This window comes from Oncorhynchus keta, chromosome 13, assembly GCF_023373465.1.
Source record: "Oncorhynchus keta strain PuntledgeMale-10-30-2019 chromosome 13, Oket_V2, whole genome shotgun sequence".
Lineage (NCBI taxonomy): Eukaryota > Metazoa > Chordata > Actinopteri > Salmoniformes > Salmonidae > Oncorhynchus > Oncorhynchus keta.
The window spans coordinates 37897330-37921131 of NC_068433.1; the positions used below are offsets into that span (position 1 = coordinate 37897330).

At 42.5% G+C, this 23802-nt stretch overlaps 1 protein-coding gene across 10 annotated transcripts; it reads right to left on the reverse strand.

Moving 5' to 3' along the window:
- Nucleotides 1-529: 529 nt before the first annotated feature.
- On the reverse strand, nt 530-23685 carry LOC118392277 (lamina-associated polypeptide 2, isoforms beta/gamma-like). 10 transcript variants are annotated; one of them, XM_035784085.2, is made up of 14 exons: nt 23056-23685; nt 8572-8689; nt 8197-8346; nt 7668-7777; nt 6505-6627; nt 5949-6026; nt 5671-5826; nt 3635-3736; nt 3405-3500; nt 3117-3182; nt 2865-2963; nt 2343-2471; nt 1884-1987; nt 530-1640 (listed from the first exon to the last, which is right to left on the reverse strand). In XM_035784085.2, exons 1-14 carry the CDS (start codon nt 23284-23286, stop codon nt 1280-1282), a joined length of 1923 nt encoding a protein of 640 aa, XP_035639978.1. In that variant the 5' UTR covers nt 23287-23685; the 3' UTR covers nt 530-1279. The 10 variants fall into 10 exon arrangements, with proteins under 10 accessions (XP_035639978.1, XP_035639976.1, XP_035639974.1 ...); XM_035784083.2 differs by having other exon boundaries at nt 2343-2474; XM_035784081.2 differs by having other exon boundaries at nt 2757-2963.
- Nucleotides 23686-23802: the final 117 nt, after the last annotated feature.

Consider the following 23802-nt stretch of genomic DNA (forward strand, 5'->3'; position numbering starts at 1 on the left):
CCTAAACACTGAAAATATTTAACTTACCTTAACATAAACCATTAGTCAAATTGACCCCAGAATTGGCAAATAAACTCAATACATTATTAATGATTAAGAATAATTACCTGCTGCACTCAAAATATAACCATCCTACAGCGCTAGACTAAACTTGCATCATTCTTGTGGTATTCAGAGATAAACTAGGTAATGCCTTCACTGATTCAGAGAGGTTGGGTTAAATGCGGAAGAGACATTTCATTTGAAGGCATTCAGTTGTACAACTGACTGGTATCCCACCCTTTCCCTTATTGCACTTATTGCACATTCTCATGTAGAAACAGAGTGCTTGCTTTATAACCGATCTGGTTTCCTTTGTCATGCTGTGAACCCTGTTCATTGCTGCTCACAGCTAATATTCGTTTTGTTTTTACTCTTTGCTGTACAGTGTCCTTGGGTTTTTTGTATGGTGCTTTAAAAATCACATTATTATCGTTTCAAGTTTAGTAAAAAAATAAATAAAAAATAAAGTTTAAATCCTCAATAGACATTATCCTTACATATTACAGTTTTATTGATAGGATATTACATTATTTATTACAATGAATACATACATGACTAATTAGGCTCCACAGACAATTTCAATAAAAAAAAAAAGACATAAGAGCTGTGTGTGCATGAGTTAAGAATCCCCATCTCACACACATACCCGCTGTATACATGATTCGATCAAGAATATCTGAATACAATTGGTTGAAATTCCTTCAGTCTTTGCCTGACTGTTTATTTTGCTAATAACTGCATTAGATTATGGTGACAGCATTACAAAAGCAAACCGTGTTAAACACAGACACGCACACAGGCAATTCTCTTTCACAGACTCCGGCAAATGCAATCATACGATTACACCATGCAGAGATGTAAAACTAAAACATAGACCATATAAGGCAAGTTCACATAATTTGGAAGCCACTGTTTCGGTGTATGTACGTTCTCTGGAGATCATTGGTGCGACTGGCTTTCTCTCAGCCTCACAGATGGGGAAAGGACAGACTGAAACAAACAGAAGACAGTATTGTCATTTTAGAATGAGAAGTGGTGGTCATCTTCAAAGTTCAATATATCATTTTGGACATTGTCGTCTTCAGGAGGCATCGATAGAGATTAGGCTCCCGTACCAGACCATTTAACCAATTATGAGTGACGGAAACAGGGGGAAAAAACAAAAATGCCAAGGAAGTGAGGAACGATGAAAGTGGTGGCAGTAACATTATGCTGCCAGAGCACTGTCTTCCAGGCTTCACTTGCGGACCTCACTGCCACTGGTCTGCATGGAATCTGAGGACCCTCCGAAGGGGGCCATAGCGTTGGTCTCCATGGTCTGGTAGATGAAGAATATGAAGCCAGCTACAATGCCGAGGAGCAGCAGCTTCAGCCAGACAGGCAGGCCATGGGGTGGTGCTATGGCCTTTCCAGCAGGGGGTGCCACTGACGTTAACAGCCTGGTAGAGGGGGGCAGGGTGGGGACTCTGTGGACGGTGGCGGTGCGGCTCTCTGTGTAGGAAGAGTGAGAGGAGTGCAGGAGGGTCTCATCTGTCCATAGGTCACCAGACTTTAGGGGCCTGCCGGCTGCCCCTCGGATGGGCCGTCGACAGGTGGCGCTAGAAGGACGAGAGAGGAAGAAAGTTGAGATTTATTGTGACATTCCACACATGAGTTGCCATCAGGCAAGTATAACGATCAAACGCTTAAATTAGTTACAGGAGACTGCTTTACAGGAATGACAAAACTGTGTGGGAGTCTGCCAGATATAGCAAGGATGTATTAAAGAAGTTTATGTATGCCAATAGAACAAGGCAGTCAGTCAAGACCACAGGCTTGTCATTCCTGTGAAGCAGTCTTACTTGATTCCTGTTGGAGTGTTGGTCTCGTAGGGGAACATCTCCTTCAGGATATCCTTCTCATCCACCCTGTTGGGTGTCTGCTCACCAGATGCTATCTTCTCCACCTGCAACACACATATTTTAGTACACATTACTTAGACGTTGAGGCCAACACGGAGCGATTAGGGTGAGGATGAGACATTGTTCCATTTGCGTGTTACCAAGTCAATGCCAAAACCGCCACCTTCACATAAGGGCTAGAGGGGTATTATTTTTGGGATAGGCTAGAGGGTGTACTCCTAAAGACCACTAGATGGCCCTGTTGCAGTCCTATGCCCCATGTGACCAAACCACCGGTAAACCCAAGGCTTGTGACAAACACCATTACCTTGTCTTGTGAATAATACCACCATGACAAACAAACCAGCACAGACCCTAGGTAATACATGCATACGGCATAGCAGTGAATTACTTTCGTACCCATGGCTCCTTAGAGATACTCAAGGAGACACTGTCCTGCCCCCTCACTGGGGTCACAGAGGAGAGGAAGGGGGTGTTTTTCTGCTGTTTCCATTTAGGTTCGAGGTCATTTTTACACTTAAGCTGATCCTGCTGGTCAAAGAGAGGTGAGTATTGGGGTTAGTCTTCTTTCCCTCCCCTCACATCTTTCACACAGCTGTACACCACACACACACACACACTACAGTAGCCCCATTCACAATCATCACCCATATGTTTACAACTATACCATGTCTGAGGAAAAACAGTGTGATCACTTTCACTCCTCAACAACAGAATTAAGTTCCAAATTCCAGGTCCCACCACCACAAACCATTGTGAGGAGACCAGAACTCTTGAGGACAACTATTGGACAATATACTTTAAACTGTATACCCGAGTAAAGCGATTGGACAGCATGTCAAACTTGGCAGAGAGAGATGATAGGGATTCCAGTTGTTCTTTCAGGGATGGAGATGAGGGGGTGTGTGAGGCGTAGCTTACAGGCCTGACGGTGAAGGAGGCCAAGGGGTCATTTCCAGACAAACGAGGTAGTGGGGAAGAGTTGGCTACTTGGAGCGGGCGGACTTCCTGTGGTACCCCCTTTAACAGGGATAGGGTAAGTAACACACTGGATCAGTATCCTATACTAGAAGAGTCTGGCCATCACTTATACAGGTGCATTTAAAATCCAGTGAGCAATATTACAGTAGTGTGTATCCTAAGAGGACAGTGTGATTAAGTTCATATACACACCAGAGGCCATTGTTTCAGGGGTCTTATGCTCTGTCCTACTGGAGCATGGATACTTGGTACAGGATCCTGAGATGACCACAGATATGGATTAGAAATATCAGTTATAGAAGAGGTTGGTTGATATCCATACAGACCCAGGAGAGAGACTGATGGCAAGAGAGTGAGACCAAAACAAATAGCCAGTGTTCAGAGCATTGAGCAAATTGTGAACAGATCCAAAAAGCAGACAAAAACACTCAATACAGAGTGATGTCCCAAGTACTATAGCACGTGAGAGATGTCACAAACCTCTAAAAGAGCTGTATTGAGTAGGGTGTTTAGCTCACGACTGGGAGCTTTCGTTGTCAGAGTGAGAGGAAGACCACCATCCTCATCACAGCACAGCTAGAATACAAGAGAATGGCTTTCGGCTTAGAATTAGATAAACACACAAGAAACAAACGAGAATTGATTTTCGAAGTGGATGAAAAGGTCTTTGGTCTTGGTGGCAGAAAAATCTTCCAGGAAGTTCTTCTTACATCAGGTGTCAAACTTGTCCACTGCGTTGAAACAGTCGAGATGTTTGGCTTTGTGCTGCACACGCCGTTTACACATGGTATGTAAATTATTCCGAACCCATCCTGAAATTGATCAAATCATCCAACCATGCTCAGTGAATCAGGCTGGCATCAAGGTATGCCCATTGGAACGAAACATTGGCATGTAGCTCTACCAGTTTAATAGTGAGACTAGAGACTAGCTAGAACTGTAGAAGGGAGCGGTGAGCATACCTTCCATAGTTCCTTTACCACCAGTCCCCCCAGTTTCCGCTGTCTCTATTGCCACATCTCATTTGGCTTCCTCTAGGTTGTCCACCAATTCTGCCCAGAGTGGGCGAAAACACAGTTTGGTGATGAACTTTCACTTCCCTTATTTTATTAAATACATTTTACCAAGACAAGATTATACATGTTCTGAATAATTCCGTGGGGGCTAACATTATATCCCAAAAGTTGGATTTTGTAACCTAATACATCCGATAAGCACCGAACTCTTGACAGAGCGGTGCCGCTTTCTCGCAGGAACATTTGAGGATTTGACATGTTGTGGTGGTAGTCTGCAAGTCGCAAAAACCTAAATTAGCATGAACGGGCTAAATTAAATGTAAAAAAAGTTACAAATTCAAACGCATTTCACAGAGACATGCTTGTTTTTGTGAGAAATCTTCTGTCCCGTCTCAAAATCGATAAACATCTTACCTCTATATTGTTTTATGTCCTTCGGATTCGACAAGATGCTATTTTCCAGGTTTGCCGCCCCTTTTTGTCGGACCTCCATTGATTTAGTGACCCTAATTTGGGCCATTTTACAAAGGTTAAAACGGCAATACCATTTGAACGGATTATGATAGAGAAATTAGGTTTGGACTATAGTATCTACACAATTAACATAAACGTACCTATTGGCAAAAATGTGTTTTTGATTGGACCCCCTACTTCCGCCGTCTGCCTGCCCACCAGGACACCTACAATAAATACCAGGTGTGGCAGGAAGGTCAAGAAGATAAAATCTCCGCTTCCTAAACCTCCCAGATAAACATTACCCTGCCCCCACCCACCCCCAATGGACATTTACAATTGTTACATCGGGCACCCCTGTGGTCCCTATGGACATTTCCAAACAGACTCTCCCCCTGCCCCCACCACCCAGCGGTCATTTAACATTGCTACAGTTGAAAATGTGTATATATTATTATTATTATTATTGTTTCGATCCACATTTTTTATCATTCACTTCTTTTTGTTTGACATATCTTTTAAATGTATTTTGACCTGCAGTGTTACAGCCTCAATAAACTCAATCTAATGCCACACCTCACTTGAACCCGTTCTATCTTGGGACCGACGTCCCGATCCTGAAGAAGCAGGCTCTCTCGAATATATGATTACATCATCTTGTGTCTCCATTGTTAACGTTAAGTCGCACAGGTGAGAAGCACATCAAAACCAACAAAGTTAGGAAAGTATGCTCACACACAAATGTATACATTAAAATGGAACAAATCACTTCTAGTTTGCAGTGATTGACCAAAAGGCTATTTCTATCTCCCAGTGAGTGAATACGTGAAAGGGGCAAGGAAAGCACCCTCCTACAGGTCTGCCAGGGAGTGGGGGCTCTCTAGACCTTTGTGCCCCTCAGGGACACCGTGGCTGGGGTTCTTGACTGGGGGCCCGCTGGGTTTGGCTTTGGGGAACCAGAGCGCAGCAGCATTCACATTCAGGGGGAAGGCTTGGTCAGGGACAGACTGATGGTAAGACACAGTAGAGACTTTAGAGTACTAGACTAAATAGCCAAAATGTCAGGTGGGTGAGTGACTCTTCAACATTAAGAAAAAAATATGCAAAATGGCACAGTCCCACATATCTTACTATGACTAAGAGACACCACAGGGACTACGTGACCATTAGCTATGTACACCCATTAAACAACTTCCAATATCAATCCGAGCCATGAACACAACAACCATTCATAGTGACAGTGAGTGACAAGTAACCACAGTGAACCTCACAGGTACCTGAGTCAGTCTGGGTGATGGAGACTCGGCCCTGGCTGTTAGGACAACCTGATGGATAGTCCTAGTGGACTGGGCATGGGCTAGGCCATGCAGTAAGGGCGTGGACTTAGAGCTTGGCTTCTCTGCCAATATAGGCTTAGGTTCCTTAAGGACTTCCTGGAACATGACAGATGGGGAGAGAGAGGCGAAAGGAAATTAGAGGGAAGACTGACTAATGAGTCAGTGGAAAGTTTACTCAGGACATGACAAAAACCCATGTCTATTGATCACAAACCCACCAGAAGCAGAGGTGCCTTGGTCTTTGCCTCTCTTGGAGGGTGAAGAACTCCCTCACCAGCTGATAGCTCAGAGACATCCTGGAGCAGGACGAGGAGAATGAGGAAGCTGCGTAATAATTGAGGTAATCATGCACCTAGGCTTAAGGCGAGACCTGCCACCTGTGTTAGTGTTCATTGTTCACTATATATGAGGAGGACAGTGGCACCAGGTGATGTGGTGAAAGGGGGGACACACCCACCCACACAAAAGTAGCTTCCCAAATCCAAACATATAATATTTAATAGTGGATGTAGAGAACCCAGTGAATTAAGACAGCCTATGCCTTTGTGAGACAGCTTAATGCTGCTTTACTAATTGTCGACAACATTTAATTTTTACTTATTTAGGCCTTTGTATGCTGCAATTCAGCTTTTAGCTGCAAATGCGTACAATTTCAAATAAACCTTAAATATATACCATGACTAACACTATCCACAAAAAAAGGTGATTATCAAGCTAAACACTTCTCCATTGCACCACAAACCCAAGGAGATGGATAGGCTCAGTGTATATTACAGTATCATCGCTTGCAGGGACCATCTGGTCGACTCTATGAGATGATCTCCTCAATGGTCTCTTTATGTTCAACACAGGATGCTCTTCCTCAAGATCATCATCCTCCTCCTCCGGAGCATAGATCTAAAACACACAAATGTCTCAGCACACCCAACCTTCCACCTCTTCGAGAACACACCGTACAAAGCCAACATCAGTGAGTAAAGTTGCTTTTAAAAGGGACAGTTCGAGATTTTGCCAATGAAGCCCATCGACTTCCCCAGAGTCAGATGAACTCTGGGATACCATTCTGATGTTGTCTATACTTCCATTATGAAGGAAGTTAAGAGGTGCGAGACAACACTAACTAGAGTTAGCCCATGACTGGAAACGCACAGGAACAGCTAACTTGAGGTAGTAGATCAATCTCAAACTATCCCTTTAATGTGGTTACAATATCCACATGAGACCGGCATCTTCAGTTGAATAGGTTACCATCTGGGACGTTCAGGATTTGAGACACCAGATGTCACCAACACCTCCCAAAGTATCAGGAAAAGAGGAGAAAAGTAAAGTGGCTTAAAAATATATTTTGTTAAGAACCTAAAAGAAAAGGATATGCAAAGAAAAGTAAAAATAATAAGCAGGGGCTTTAAGTATGTTCTTGGGAGGAAAGAATGAAACAGGGACAGAGCGAGCGATAATAGTGGACTAGAGGCACCCAGTGGCAAAGGAAAAAAAACAAGCTAATCCAAGTCATGTGGCCAGTTCTGAAATCAAAGCCTGCTGCACTAACTCCCAGCAGACAGACACACAGAGAGGGTCCTTCAGAAAGACATTTGGTGCTTTGTTTTCCACACACACGTGATTCACACCCCTATAGGCATCTCATAAAGGACACACTTCCTCGCTCTCAAATTGTTTATTAGAGACCAGTTTAATTGACCCCAGCTGTGCCGCTGCACATCCTATATCCTCTAATGGGACTACTCATCATTGCCAAATGTGTAGCATTTGGGGCCAAATCACAACTTGAGATATGCATGCTATTTAACTCAGATTTTAACACTTCTGTACTGTGAGATTTGAAGGAATGCAAACCATGAGGTTGACCTAGGGTGAGGATATGCTTTTGTCCACTGATTAAATAAAGATGTTAAAATTGAAAACAAAGAGGGACTTACCCGGTTGTGCTGGCTGCTGCGAATCCTGGTGGTGACTGGGGTCTTCCCTCTGCTTCTGACAGGTCTCTCCACCATGGGGACTGGGACAGGCTCTGGTTCTGTAGTCACCTCTAAACACAAAATGTCCAGCAATATCGTGCTTTGTCAGTCAGTCTATTGACCAACCAATCAATCCATGATTTGTATTATCCCAGAGGGCCAATTTGGTTTGAGAGTAGGTATCTCCGGAAAAAAATATCTTATGTGTAAACTGCCAAGATAAATCTGATTTGAATCTGTAATAAACTTGGTCAAATTTTTTATTTTACCTTTATTTAACTAGGCAAGTCAGTGAAGAACAAATTCTTATTTTCAATGACGGCCTAGGAACAGTGGGTTAACTGCCTGTTCAGGGGCAGAACGACAGATTTGTACCTTGTCAGCTCAGGGATTCAATCATGCAACCTTTCGGTTACTAGTCCAACGCTCTAACCACTAGGCTACCCTGCCACCCTTAATAAAGAGGATGACTGACTGTTCCATTTCTTACCTTCTTCCTTGTCGCTGTAGCGGTCTGAGTCAGAGTTGCCGTTGTGGTTGCTGTCTACCTGAGTGATGACCACCGGTAAAGCCACGGTTTCAGGAGGACCCTGGTCCAACAGCTTCTGGAGCCTTCTCTCATACAGCTTACGGGTTGAGGCTGCCATGACAAGACATTCAAATAAATTCAATAGAACTTTATGAATCACTCTTATCGGTGGAGGTTGCCAAAAGTTCAGACATGATTCAAATGAATTCAACACAACTTTATTCATAAATGAAGATTATTGTTGCAATGTCCATTGTTAAAATAAATTCAATAATGTCCATTACTAAAATAAATTCAATACAACTCTTAATTCCCAACTCTTACTGACTGACTCACCCACGATGGGTCCTATGTTGATTCCATACTTGAGCAACTCATCCTTCAGGCCCTCACTGGTCAGCTCAGTCACATCCAGGTCCTCTGGTCGAGGCTTGTCTGTTTTCCTCGTGGCTTTCTGTGAAAGAGGGATCACAGAGGTCAGATTGGTGTAAAGTGTTGAGATCTATAGTCACAGAATTAGCCTACCACCAATCACAGAACCATGACTTGAATGGGAATGCCCATTCTAGTAATTATATTTCTGAGTTATTTTAAATGCACTTCAATTCGTGCTGCAATCCCTTTTCTGCTACTGAACATTACAGGGTTTAACATTTGAAATCCACACATAACCTCTGTAGCGAGAGAGAGAGCGAGAGCGCGAGAGAGCGCTCCCTGGGCTGCTTTCGCAAGCAACACCAGAGATGTTAAACTCCGTAAAAAGGTTTCTAATCACACACTAATTATCAGCAGAGCTAGTTTTACACCATCTCCTGACCTAAACCACCGCAAGATTGATAAACACCACTCGTAAATAAACAAGTACCCGTTCAGATTAATCAGAAAGATGTTTGCCTAATGCAAGTCATGGATCATATACACAATGTTCAAAACATTAAGGACACCTGCTCTTTCCATGACAGACAGATAGGGTGAACGATATGATCCCTTATTGATGTCACTTCAAAATCAGTGTAGATGAATGGGAGGAGAAAGGTTAACGAAGGACAGACTAAAGATTTGAGTGCCTTTGAACAGGGTATGGTGGTAGGTGCCATGCGCACTGGTTTTTGTCAAGAACTGCAACGCTGCTGGGTTTTTCAAGCTCAACAGTTTGTGTCAAGAAATGGTCCACCACCCAAAGGACATCCAGACAACTGTGGGAAAACATTGGAGGCAACATGGGCCAGCATCCCTGTGGAATGTTTGACACCTTGTCGGGTCCATGCCAACAAATTGAGGATGTTCAGAAAAAAATCAATATTGGGACGGTGTTCTTAAAATGTTTTGTACACTCAGTGTACATTAAACATACAATTGCCTCTACCAATGTAGTGTGTCCGCCTTGTCCTGAGGATGAAGGGATTTCCTCGTCTAAACATTCAGGGGTAACCTACACAACAATACTCTACACATTGCGTTGTTCATGCTACACGCTGGCTGAACGACTAAACCATCAAAAGGCGGTAAAACAAACAACCAGAGATCAAACAGAGCGGTATACTACAAAGCATTTTATTACTTATCGTTAATGCCATCTTTGGTGTGCTCAATGCACAAGCACCCTTTTCCTTCCATCTATGGAATAGCTTGTTGCGTTGTGGGCATAGACATATAATCCATAGAAGGGTTTTGACTTAAACTCATGGGTACACTAGCAATGGATGCTAGTCTTGACTTGAATGGGAACTGCCATCTATATATGTCAATGGTTGATTGCGGCTGTCAGTTTGCCTTTCGCAAATGTCAAAATACAATTGCGAGAAAATATACAGTTTGGAAAGCAAATACTGTCATTACTGAATGTGTAATGTGAGACATTTTTCTTTTAAGATTTTTTTTGACACTTAACATAAATATTAAACGCAACATGTAAAGTGCTTGTACCTCAAACATGACTTTTTTTTTTAATTATACATTTATACGCAAAAAAAATATTCGCTCAAATTGTGTGCACAAATGTGTTTACATCCCTGTTACTGAGCATCTCCTTTGCCAAGATTCGAAGCTGATTAAACAGCATCATCATTACACAGGTGCACGTTGTGCTGGGGACAATAAACGGCCACTTTAAAATGTGCAGTTGTGTCACACAACACAATGCCACAGATGTCTCAAGTTTTGAAGGAGCTTGCAATTGGCATGCTGACTGCAGGAATGTCCACCAGAGCTGTTGCCAGAGAATTGAATGTTCATTTCTTTACCATAAGCTGCCTCCAATGTCGTTTTTAGAGAATTTGGCATTACGTCCAACAGGCATCACAACCGCAGCCCAGGTTTAACCACGATAGCTCAGGACCGCCACATCCGGTTTCCTCCCATGCAGGATCGTCTGAGGGGTGGGTCTGGTGCTGAGGAGTAATGCTCTCAGTAATAAAGTCCTTTTGTTAAGGAAAACTAATTCTGATTGTCTGGGCCTGGCTGCCAAGTGGGTGGGCCTATGCCCCTCCAAGGCTGCACCCCTGCCCAGTCATGTGAAATCCATAGATTAGGGCCTAATGATTTTATTTCAATTGACTGACGTCGTTATATGAACTGTAACTCAGCGAAACCGTTGAAATTGTTGCATGAGGCATTTATATTTCTGTTCAGTATAATTAATAAAATATTGAATTTGTCCTCAAATGAAGGGGATGTTGAGACAAACTTTGCTAGAGGAAGGGTATCCGATTTCATTGGTCCTCAACTCGTGGCGCAGACATTGCTTTCAGGATAAATGGAGTCAGCCTGCCCTGGAAGAGGTTAGTTCTGAAGGAGTTGTTGCTGTAGAAATGTACCTGGCTAAAAAGGTGAGCCACTTCCGTGGTACCAGTTTACCAAGGTTAACTCCTCAAACCTGATTCGTAGTTCGTAGCTCAGCTTCAACCCCCTGCAACCAGGTTGCAGAGAATTTTTGTCGAAAGGGGGGCCTTTAGAGAATCTCTCCCCTCTGCTGACAAGTATTTTTATAGAAAGGACAAATATTCTAGCCATTCTGTTTAGTCCCAGAAACTGATGGGTTGGGCCAGACACAGAACACACGTGGGTAAAGCGGCGGTTTCAAAATTCTCCATTAGCTTTGATACTCTGATTGGTTAGAGATGATCCGATCACTGATTACGTCGTTTTGTACAACACACCTCATTTTGATGTCACCACAAACGACTTCAATGACGGCAGTGTCAGACTGAAGTACACAGCTAATGAGCAGTGGAACAATTCAGTTTGAGTAGTCAGGCAAGGTATAGCGGCCAACCGGCAGTCGCCTAGTATTTTTTTTAAAGTGTCTGATGATTGTAGTTCATAGAAAGGGGGTATTTTCTACCTTGGCCTAGGGTGCACGACCATATCGGACTGCCCAGCCCCAGGTCACCTCTTCCACAGAGCTAAACAACCATATCACTTTCTGTGCATGCATTACCGACTCATATTCCTTAACAGCTGGAATAAAAGCCATGCGTCGATTTGAACTAATATTTCATATACACTACCGGTCAAAAGTTTTAGAACACCTACCCATTCAAGGGTTTCAATTTATTTGTACTATTTTCTACAGTGTGAACACACAAACTATGAAATAACCCAAAATGTTATTTGAGATTTTCCAAATTCTCTCAACCAGCTTCACCTGGAATGCTTTTCCAACAGTGTTGAAGGAGTTCCCACATATGCGGCGTACTTGTTGGCTGCTTTCCCTTCACGCTGTGGTCTGCCTCATCCCAAACCATCTCAATTGGGTTGAGGTCAGGGGATTGTGGAGGCAAGGTCATCTGATGCAGCACTCCATCACTCTCCTTCTTGGTAAAATAGCCCTTAAACAGCCTGGATGTGTGTTAGGCCATTGTCCTGTTGAAAAACAAATGATAGTCCCACTAAGCCCAAACCAGATGGGATGGCATATCGCTGCAGAAAGCTGGGGATAACCATGCTGGCTAAGTGTGCCTTGAATTGAAAATAAATCACAGACAGTGTCACCAGCAAAGCACCCTTACACCATAACACTTCCTCCACCATGCTTTATGGTGGGAAATTAACATTCAGAGATCATCCGTTCACCCACACCAGGTCTCGAAGACACAGCGGATGGAACCAAAAATCTCCAATTTGGACTCCAGACCAAAGGACAAATTTCCACCGGTCTTATGTCCATTGCTCGTGTTTCTTGACCCAAGCAAGTCTATTCTTCTTATTGGTGTCTTTTAGTAGTGGTTTCTTTGCAGCAATTTGACCAGGAAGGATTGATTCACGCAGTCTCCTCTGAACAGTTGATGTTGAGATGCGTGTTACTTGAACACTGAAGCATTTATCTGGGCTGCACATACTGAGGCTGGGAAGTCTAATGAACTTATCCTCTGCAGCAGAGGTAACTCTGGGTCTTCCATTCCTGTGGCAGTCCTCATGAGTGCCAGTTATCATAGCGCTTGGTTTTTGTGACTGCACTTTTTGTGAAAGTCCTTGAAATGTTCCTTATTGACTGACTTAAAGTAATGGACTATCATTTCACATCGTTTATTTGAGCTGTTCTTACCATAATATGGACTTGGTGTTTTACCAAATAGGGCCATCTTCTGTACCTTGGTCACAACGCAACTTGATTGTCTCAAACGCATTAAGAAATTCCACAAATTAACTTTTAAGAAGGCACACCTGTGAATTGAAATGCATTCCAGGGGACTACCTCATGAAGCTGGTTGAGAGAATGCCAAGCGTGTGCAAAGTCGTTATTTGCTTTACACTTTATTTGTTACTACATGGCAGATTCCATGTGTTATTTCATAGTTTTGATATCTTCACTATTATTCTACGATGTAGAAAAAAGTATTTTAGGTGTTCTAAAACTTTTCACCAGTACTGTATATCATTGAGTTAATAAAGCCGCATACAAACATGGTCTATTTTTTTTCTTCTTGAATAAGGCAGCTCCAAAATGCAGGTGTTTCAGCCTAGCTCCGCGCTTTATGTGGTGGTGGGGCAAGCCAGCAGAAAATATGGAGCGTTGCAGGGTAAACCCCTTGGGTGCTGTCAGAGTTATATTAGAAGTGCCCATCCAAGAAGACTCAAGGTCATTAGCCACAGATAGAATGACACGACATCAAATCACCTTCTCTACAGTAGCTTTGATTGGACTGATTTTACTTTCAGTCAACAGTCGTCATCAAGTTGACAACCTACTGACAAATCCTTGTCATATGAAGAGAAATTGTAGATTGAACATATGGGTTCTCATCAACCATTGTACATAAAGATTACCAAACAAGTTGGAAATCGCAAATTCAACCATGCGTAATTTGGAAGGAGTCAGTAGCTAACTGCAAGCGTTGCAAAGAAACCACTAACGTTAGCCTGCTATTCAATGGAGTGGCTGTGTAGTCTATTTTCACCTACTGTTCTAACTTGGTGGTGCACAAACAGCCTAAACCTGTTTTAGAGAAATGTAATCATAGAATATTGTAAGAGCTTTCATTGTCTGTTTATATGCCCCATTTATTTATCTTACGCTTCTGACGTGTACAGGGAGTACACTAAGAATGGCCCATGTTCTGAATTCTGTTCCTGTACATTTCAAAAGTGCTGAACAAAGTTAAATTGACCATGTCCATTGTCACTTGCTCATTGTCTTAATCGAAATTACGGATTGCCTCTTATCTGCTTGTCATCCCCTTATGTCATAGTTTGTACATCTCAATTGTATGTAGAAACCAGATTTGTTAAAACAAATCTGCCATATCAGCTATGTTTATGTGTCGTGGCTTTGCAGGCATGCATCCCATGTTTTGTTTACCCCACCAAGATTACAACTCTACAATTGGCCAGCCGATAGCAAATCAAATTCCTTACACATTAAACTGAGCATGGCAGAGGTGGTAAGAGTTGGGAATACTCTGGCTGACTGACTTATAATGATGCGAGCAAAAAAGTGACAGGAATCAGAAAGTTCTATAACTCTATTTCTATGGTTTTTGCCACTTTCCATTGGAACTCTGCCATAGAACATTTGATGGGGTGGGAGTAGGGTTGCAAAGGGTTGGAAACCTGTCAGTAGATTTCCTGATTTTTTAAGACATTTTAAGCCTGGGAATTTGGCTTAAAATTCATCAAAAAAATGTTTATAAGTATAACAGAGATCCTTTTGTGAGATACACAAGGCAACTCTAGGTCTTGTGGCATATTTTGGTTAAACGATCCCCAATTAAATGGAATTGCAACCCTCTGCATACACAGTGCATTCTTCAATCACATGCAGCCGATTCGCAAGATCTTGCACACAAATTAGATGCTATTGAGCCCACACTACTACACTGAGCCAAGGACTACATGCTTTCTATTTTGATTACAATACTGGGTGTGGTGAATATTTTATATGACATACATGTTTAACTAGTAAATAGTAGCCTACAGCAAAGTGTGTTCAAATAATTTCTAATTTGTTAATTTCTGCTACCATGTGGGTTTTAGCTTGCATGAGCCTGCTAACTGAGGAGTGTTAATTCACCTGTTTCCATACATGTTTCACTGTAAAGTCCATGGAGAATAAGAGCAACTCCTCCCAGCTGCATACTGCACTGAGGATAGGATACACTGTCACCACCGATAAATCCACAATAATTGAGAACTTCAATAAGCATTTTTCTATGGCTGGCCATGCTTCCCACCTGGGCAACCCGACCCTGGTCAACAGCCCTGCACCCCCCCACAGAAACTTGCTCAAGCCTCCCCCATTTCTCCTTCACCCAAATAGCTGATGTGCTGAAAGAGCTGCAAAATCGGGGACCCCTACAAATCAGCAGGGCTAGACAATCTGGACCCTCTCTCTCTAAATTATCAGACAAAATTGTTGCAACCCCGATTAGCCTGTTCAACATCTCTTTCGTATCGTCTGAGATCCCAAAAGATTTGAAAGCTGCCGCGGTCATCCCCCTCTTCAAAGGGGGAGAAGCTCTAGACCCAAACTGCTACATCTATCCTACTGCCTTTCTAAGGTCTTTGAAAGCCAATTTACCAAACAGATCACCGACCATTTCGAATCCCACCATACATTCTCCGCTATGCAATCTGGTTTCCGAGCTGGTCATGGGTGCACCTCAGCCACGCTCAAGGTCCTAAACGATATCATAACCGCCAATAATAAGAGACAATACTGTGCGCATCTGTATTCATCGACCTGGCCAAGGCTTTCGACTCTGTCAATCACCACATTCTTATTGGAAGACTCGACAGCCTTGGTTTCTCAAATGACTGCCGTGGCTGGTTCACCAGCCTGTTGTCCGGACCTCTGGCAGTCTCTATGGGGGTGCCACAGGGTTCAATTCTCGGGCCGACTCTTTTCTCTGTATACACCTATGATATCGCTCTTGCTGCTGGTGATTCTCTGATCCACCTCTACGCAGATGACACCATTCTGTATACTTCTGGCACTTCTTTGGACACTGTGTTAACAAACCTCCAAACAAGCTTCAATGCCATACAACACTGCTTCCGTGGCCTCCAACTGCTCTTAAATGCAAGTAAAACTAAATGCATACTATTCAACAGATCGCTGCCTGCACCTGCCTGCCCACCCAGCATCACTACTGTGGACGGTACGGACTTAGGTATTTGTAGTTGTCCACATATTCTAGGTGTCCGATTAGACTGTAAACTATCCTTCCAGACTCACATTAAGCATCTCCAATCCAAAATTAAATCTAGAATCGGCTTCCTATTTCACAACAAAGCATCCTTCGCTCATGCTGCCAAGCATACACTCGCAAAACTGACTATCCTACAGATCCTTGACTTCGGCAATGTCATTTACAAAATAGCTTCCAAAACGCTACTCAGCAAATTGGATGTAGTCTATCACAGTGCCATCCGTTGTCCCCAAAGCCCCATATACTACCCACCACTGCGACCTGTACGCTCTCATTGGCTGGCCCTCGCTTCATATTCGTCGCCATAACCCACTGGCTCCAGGTCATCTATAAGTCTTTGCTAGGTAAAGCTCCGCCTTATCTCAGCTCACTGGTCACCATAGCAGCACCCACCCGTAGCACGCGCTCCAGCAGGTATATTTCACTGGTCACCCCCAAAGTCAATTCCTCATTTGGCCGCCTTTCCTTGCAGTTCTCTGCTGGAACGAATTGCAAATATCACTGAAGCTGGAGATCCATATCTCCCTCACTAACTTTAAGCACCAGCTGTCTGAGCAGCTCACAGATCACTGCACCTGTAAATAGCCCATCCAACTACCTCATCCCCATACTGTTATTTATTGTTTTGCTTCTTTGCACCCCAGAGCCTCTACTTGCGCATTCATCTTCTGCACATATATCACTCCAGTGTTTAATTGCTAAATTGTAATCATTTCACCACTATGGCCCATTTATTGCCTTACCTCATTTGCACACACGGTATATATACTTGTCTTCTCTATTGTGCTATTGACTGTATGATTGTTCATTCCATGTGTAACTCTGTTGTTGTTTGTGTCGCACTGCTTTGCTTTATCTTGGCCAGGTCGCAGTTGTAAATGAGCACTTGTTCTCAACTAGCCTACCTGGTTAAATAACAGTGAACAAAATATATTTATATTTTTTACATTTATCTTACAAAGGAGGTGTTTAATCTAACTGCTTAATTTATCTGTACATTAAATTGTATCTTTACAGGAAAATGCCACAGGCACTATCTGATGTGTGGAGACATTTCACTGCAGCTAAAATAGAAGAAGCTGTGTACATTTGCAAATACTGTGCCAAATCACGTGAAGAATGCACCAAAGATGCAGAATCATCTGGACAAGTGCATAAAGTTCCCTCAGCATTTACAACAAGCACCCTCTGACAAAAGTCCCTCTACTTCTATTCGAGGTGAAAATGATTAATCAGACACCTTATTGGTAGCAACAGCTTATGGTCCTCCTGGACTCAATGGAGGAACGTAGTCAGAGAAATGCTGAGGAATGTCTTGCTCGAGCTGTGTATACAACTGGTTCACCTCTGATGCTCACAGGAAATGTGTATGGGAAGAGATTTCTGAATGTTCTTTGCTCAGCATACACCACTCCAACTGACATTATTTCTCTACTCATTTGCTGGATGCAGAGTTCAACAGAGTTCAAGTGAAGGTCAACCAAATCATAGAGAAAGCAGACTGTATTGCAATCATCTGACGGGTGGTCGAATGTTCGTTGTCAAGGAATAATAAACTACATAATCTCCACCCCTCAACCAGTATTCTACAAGAGCACAGACACAAGGGACAACAGACACACCAGTCTGTACATTGCAGATGAGCTGAAGGCAATGACCTTGGACCACAGAAGGTGATAGACAAAGCTGTGAACATGATGGCTGCTTGGTCTAAAGTGGGAGAGTCCTACCCTCACATCACACCCATTGGCTGTGCTGCTCATGCATTGAATTTGCTCCTAAAGGACATCATGGCACTGAAAACAATGGATACACTCTACAAGAGAGCCAAGGAAATGGTTAGGTATGTGAAGCGTCAGAGTTATAGCAGCAATCTACCTCACCAAGCAAAGTGAGAAGAATAAGAGCACCACATTGAAGCTGCCCAGCAACACCCGTTGGGGTGGTGTTGTCATCATGTTTGACAGTCTCCTGGAGAGGAAGGAGTCTTTCCAAGAAATGGCCACATCACTGTCTGCCGATATGGACAGCCCCATCAAGAGGATCCTTCTGGATTATGTATTTTGGGAGAGTGTGGTAAGCAGCCTGAAACCTATAGCAGTAGCCATTGCACAGATAGAGGGAGACAATACCATCCTGTCTGATGTTCAGACTCTGCTTGCAGAAATCTGTACTGCCCTACCCACTTCACTGTTGCGCCATGCAGAGGAAACTGACGTTTTGAAAGGCATCAAAAAGTGTGAAGACTTCTGCCTGAAGCCCGTACATGCCGCAGCATCCACGTTGGACCCCAAGTATGAGATCAACAAGGTCTATGGTGTCATCACTACCATGGGCAAGGTTCTTGGCAGTCTGGCGAAGTACACTTCCAAGCAAGGGCTTTGGGATGGAGATGCAATATGGCAGTTGTGCCAACATATCTCATCACCAACCTGGTGGAAGGGACTTTGTGGATCTGAGGCTCTTTCCTCCAAACCCCACCAACATCAGCCGCCTCCGAGCGCAACTGGTCCTTGTTTGGGAACACACACACCAAAACACACAACAGGCTGACCAATACAGGGGTTGAAAAATTGATGGCCATCTGGGCAAATTTGAGGCTTTTTGAGCCTGACAACAAGCCACCCTCAACAACGTTGGAAAGTGACAGTGAAGATGAGGCCCCAGAGTCTGATGTTCAAGAGGTGGACATTGAGGAGGTCCAGGGAGAAGACATGGAAGCCTGAGAGGAAGACAACCAAAGCCTTAGTCTAGAAACTATCATTTTACAGATGCATGTTGAAAATATTTCTGGGAGATGCAATGGATCATTCAATATTCCCTTTCTGTTGTTGTTCAGTGAAATCATCCCATGAGAAGAGTCAACTCATTAATTAAAGTTCAATTCAATTCCCACATTATTTTTTTGGAAGGATTTAATCATTTTAATTATGTCTAATTATGATGAGGTAAAAGGTTTGTCTCCATATGATATGGTAAATATATGCAATGCAACAAAAACAAAATTTAAATGGTATTCATATTAATTTGCATATATTTCCGTTAATTCCCACATTAAGTTTCCACCTCTGAATATTCCACAAAATGTGCAAACCTTGGTGGGAGTAGTAAAGAGAGAGAGGGAAAGAATCCCAGACAGACACACAGGGGGATTTAGCAGCTATCAGTCTCCCACTAGCTTATACTAGACTCCTTACTGTAGGCCTCAGTAAAGTTGGAGCTGGATTCAGCCCAGCTGAGCACATTACATAATCACAGAATTCCAAGGAAGAAATAACGGGAAAAATAAAATTCCCGACATCCAGTTTATTCCCTCACTTATCTTCCGCTCTCTGACCACACATTTTAAAAGTGATATCAAGGCACTGAGGTCATGGCTAGCCCCAAGGCCCAGACAATCCCTGTGCTTTAAGTTTTGAACTAGGCAACTTGCAGAAGGTTTGTACACTAGAGGTTTAAATTACATGGAATGAAGATTGCGTCAATGCATTGCAGAACAATATGGTTTAACATATGGTCGCATGATCGCCGAGATTTCCATAATGCTCTCAGTCTGACTAAGTTGTTTCTATTCAGACAGAAATCATGGCATGGCAAAGTAATATTGAAACTGACTATGTTATGTGGCTTCAGGGGTAAACTATAACAAACTGCTTGGTTGTGAATCATGATGTGCACATGGCTAACCACCGTTATGGATGGTTTTCATATCTGTGGTCCTTATGATGACTGCTGCATGTGAAACAATTCACTCCAAATGACAATAAACCATTCAACCTTAGTTGAACTAAACCTTTGGGGGGGGGGGGACAGTTTTTCTTCACTTTTATCCCAAAAGGTTTATTTTGATAGCTATTATGAGTGAAAAAGTGTTTAAAGTTCTGAGTGTGCCAGTGGATGACTGCCTCAACTGCTTTATGGTAAGCTGTAAATCACAGACAGACATGCTTGGGAGTCAGGTGACTATATGTAAACACCAGGAAGAGCACTGCTACGATAGCATTTAAATCTAATGAAAAAGTACTAGCCTACACACACAGTTAACCAAACATATGTTCAGTGATAAGGGAATACATGCAGACTTCCACAGAAAGTATTTCCTCAATAGAGAAACACAATAGGAAAAGAGCCCTATCCTCCACACCAGGAACCTCGATTTCCTTCAATTCCATTACCTCTTCTCTGCATACCTAGACTTTTCCCCTAACATAAACAAAACTTCTCCGGTCCAGCTCCATCCCTTCTGTGGAGTCCACCACTTGTGACACTAGCTGCTTTTAGCAATGCGTGTGTATTTGCATACACCATTGTTGCTTCCTAGCTTATTGGGTTGCACAAAAACAGTCAGAGGGAAGTTCAATTTAATTTCAACTTACTGTGCCATGGGGCAGGATGGTTGGTCATTATGACAGGGAGAATAAGGGATTCCTAACATAACGCATTATTAAACAGACTTTGCAAACGTGGGTGTGTTGTCTTTAGTCTCCAATTCCACTCTTCATAATGAACAACCGTCCTGCCCACCGGGACAGTAAGTAAAAATATAATTTGATTGAACTTCTAGCTTCCCGTGGATTGTGCCCTATAAGCTCAATACACAGCCCTGGGACTGAACTCCTCCCTATGCAACTGGGTCCTGGACTTTCTGATGGGCCGCCCCCAAGTGGTGAAGGTTGGTTAACATTACCTCCTCAATACAGGGGCCCCACAAGGGTGCATCCTCAGTCCCCTCCTGTATTATCTGTATACCCATGACTGCATGGCCGCACACAGTTCCAACTCCATCAAGACATGTCAGTAGTAGGCCTGATCACCAACAACACAGCGTACAGGGAGGAGGTAGACACTGATGGCGTGGTGCCAGGTAAACAACCTCTCCCTCAATGTTAGCAAAACAAAGGAGCCGATTGTGGACTTCAGCAGGAACCAGGCTGGACAAGGAACCATCCTCATCATCAGTGCCGCGTGGAGACGTTTAATAACTTCAAATTCTTCTGCATACACAACTCCGAGAAGATTAAATGGTTTAACCGCATGGTCACTCCACCCCCTCAACATTCTTTACTCTGCCTCCACCCCAATTTATTTATTCATTCATTACTGCCAGTTACATCTATAGTGCTATTTCTATTACAATTTTAATAATTTTACTTCACTAGTCCTGCATGTTGGAGCTCAAAGCCTAAGATTTTCACTGTACCCTGCAACCCTGTACATGTGACTATTAAACAATCTGAATCATATAGTTTCAGTGTTTTTGTGGGCAGAAGACAAGTGATTGATATTCTCACTGTCCACACCTCTCAACAAATGTCAATGGTTCCCTCCCTAAAACTGAGCAAATACAGGTGAGGTGAGCGTAACCTCACCTCAATGTACAAAGACTAGTGTGAACTGCAGAAGTTGTGTCAGCAAGCAGTTCTTTTCATTCAGTCATTCACAACCGATGCATTGCAACAAGGTGTACGCATCTGAATACATTTTTCTTTAAAGCACGCATACAATGCATTCCAATTTTGTAGGCCTACTATACAGTACACTAACCCTAAGAACAGCTGTTCTTCACAAATGCTTCACAAATATAATTTCATTAAAGCAGTCCAACAACTTTCCCAAATAAGAAAGGGGGGCTTGGTGGATTAGGAAAAACACCCAGACTATTACACATGAAGGTGACAGCTGTTACCTTGATACTTGACAAAACACTGTAGAGTTCAGTTTTTAAGAACTGCCAATCTAGTCCTACATTACATTGACAGGTACAATGTCTTCAGAAAGTTCACAGCCCTTGCCTTTTCCCACATTGTTGTGTTAGAGCCTGAATTTAAAACGGATTAAATTGAGATGTGTCACTGGTCTCCGCACAATATCCATACTGTCAAAGTGACGTTGTTTAGACATTTTTACAAAAAAAAAAAAAAAATGAAAAGCTGAAATGTCTTGAGTCATTAAGTATTTAACCCTTTTATTATGGCAATACTTAAGTTCAGGAGTAAAATCACTTAATAAGTACATGGACTGTGCAATAATAGTGTTTAAAAAAAGTTATGACTACCTCTCTGCTACCTCTCTGCACCCCACACATTATCTGTAAGTTTCCTCAGACGAGTAGTCAATTTCAAACACAGATTCAACCAAAAAGACCAAGGAAGTGTTTCAATGCTTCACAAAAAAGGCACCTATTGATAGATGGGTAAAAATAAAAGCAGACATTTGAGCAATAATTTATTCATTCAAATGTGGATGGTGTATCAATACACAGTCACTACAACGATACAGGCATCTTTCCTAACTCAGTTGCCAGAGGAAGGAAACCACTCAGGGATTTCACCTTGAGACTAAAGATGACATTAAGTAGCCGAAATACAGTTTTTACTTGAAAATCTATGGCAAGACTTGAAAATGCTGTCAAGCAATGATCAACATCCAACTTGAAAGAGCTTGAAGAATTTCAAAAATAACGTGCACATTTTGTACAATCCAGATGTGCAAAGCTCTTGCCATGTGAGTAGTTATGTAAATGTGATTTCTGTATTTACTTTAATACATTTGTAAAACTGTTTTCACTGTCATTATGGGGTATTGTGTAGATGGGTGTGAGAGAAATCAATTTAATATATTTTGAATTTAGGCTCAACAACAAATGTTATCAAGGGGTATGAATACTTTCTGAAGGAACTCTATGTTCTAATATCTAAATTTCGAGTTAGTATCTCGAACCTTGATTTACATATCTCAAAATCGGTTTAGTATGGACATGTTTACTTACATATCTCGACATTTTAAGTAGTACGGATATTTACACACAAAACACGAGTGGCGAGAACGGGGTTCCATTAGGGTGCATTCAGCAGTGGCAGATATTTTAAGCGGGAAACTTTAAACTGATTTGTAATACAATACAGCTAAAATGTGTTCGTTTTATATTTAAACGAGATGGAACACGCTGTAATTGAAAATAACGATATTTAAAATGTTATGCATGTAAAACAATTAAATAAAATGTAATTACCTACAATACCAAATCACATCTGTTTTTTTTAAAGGGGAGATTAAAACACCCTTTCAAAAACAGTAACATCTTTTCTACATTTACTTGTAACATTCACAATGGAAACATTGTTGCAATTACTATATTCGCGCGCGGGAAAGAAATCTTACAACAACTCACCCTGCCCGAGCGACTTTTGTTTGACACTACCGGGACAAGCAACTCCTCGTCGCTGGAGAAGGCGTCTGTAGATAGGATCTTGTTGTTCTGCACCGTCAAGTTTTTCAGATACAGACGCACATAAACTTCCTTTCGCTGGTCTCCGGTTGGGAGAGCAACATTGTTGGCCAAAAGCTCGCTCTTGAGTTTATCTTTGGTGAGAACAGACGGGTCCTCCAGATATTCCGGCATGTTGCTCGCTATGACAAGCAACTCCGCCTCGGTAACAAAATGAAGTATTTAGCTGGCTATGTTAGCTAACTAGCGCCTCTTGTTGGATTAAATCTGCAAAATTACCCGTGTACACAAACTTGATACTTCCAGTTACAATCTTAGCACATTAGCTTACTCGTGTTGGTTCCTCTTTTGTAGAACTCTCCTTGACAGTAGAATTAAGAAGTGGACGCGCGAAACAAGACAAACCTCACCATTTGAAGTGCTTAGGCTATTATACCAATATCTGCTAGGACAGCGGCCCTCTGCCAACATCGAAGGAACAAACGCGGTGAGAATGGACCCACTGCCCTGTGAAAGCGGACACTATTGGACAAGAGCAGTAACAACGGGCTTTGCCATTGGTAGAGAGTACGTGCCCAGTTTAGGCGTTCATGAGCTACCGAAATACATATATATTTCTATTTTCCCTCTATTTACATTTTAAACGTATGTGAGTCAAACCATTTGACAATGCACTGCAAAGCACTACCC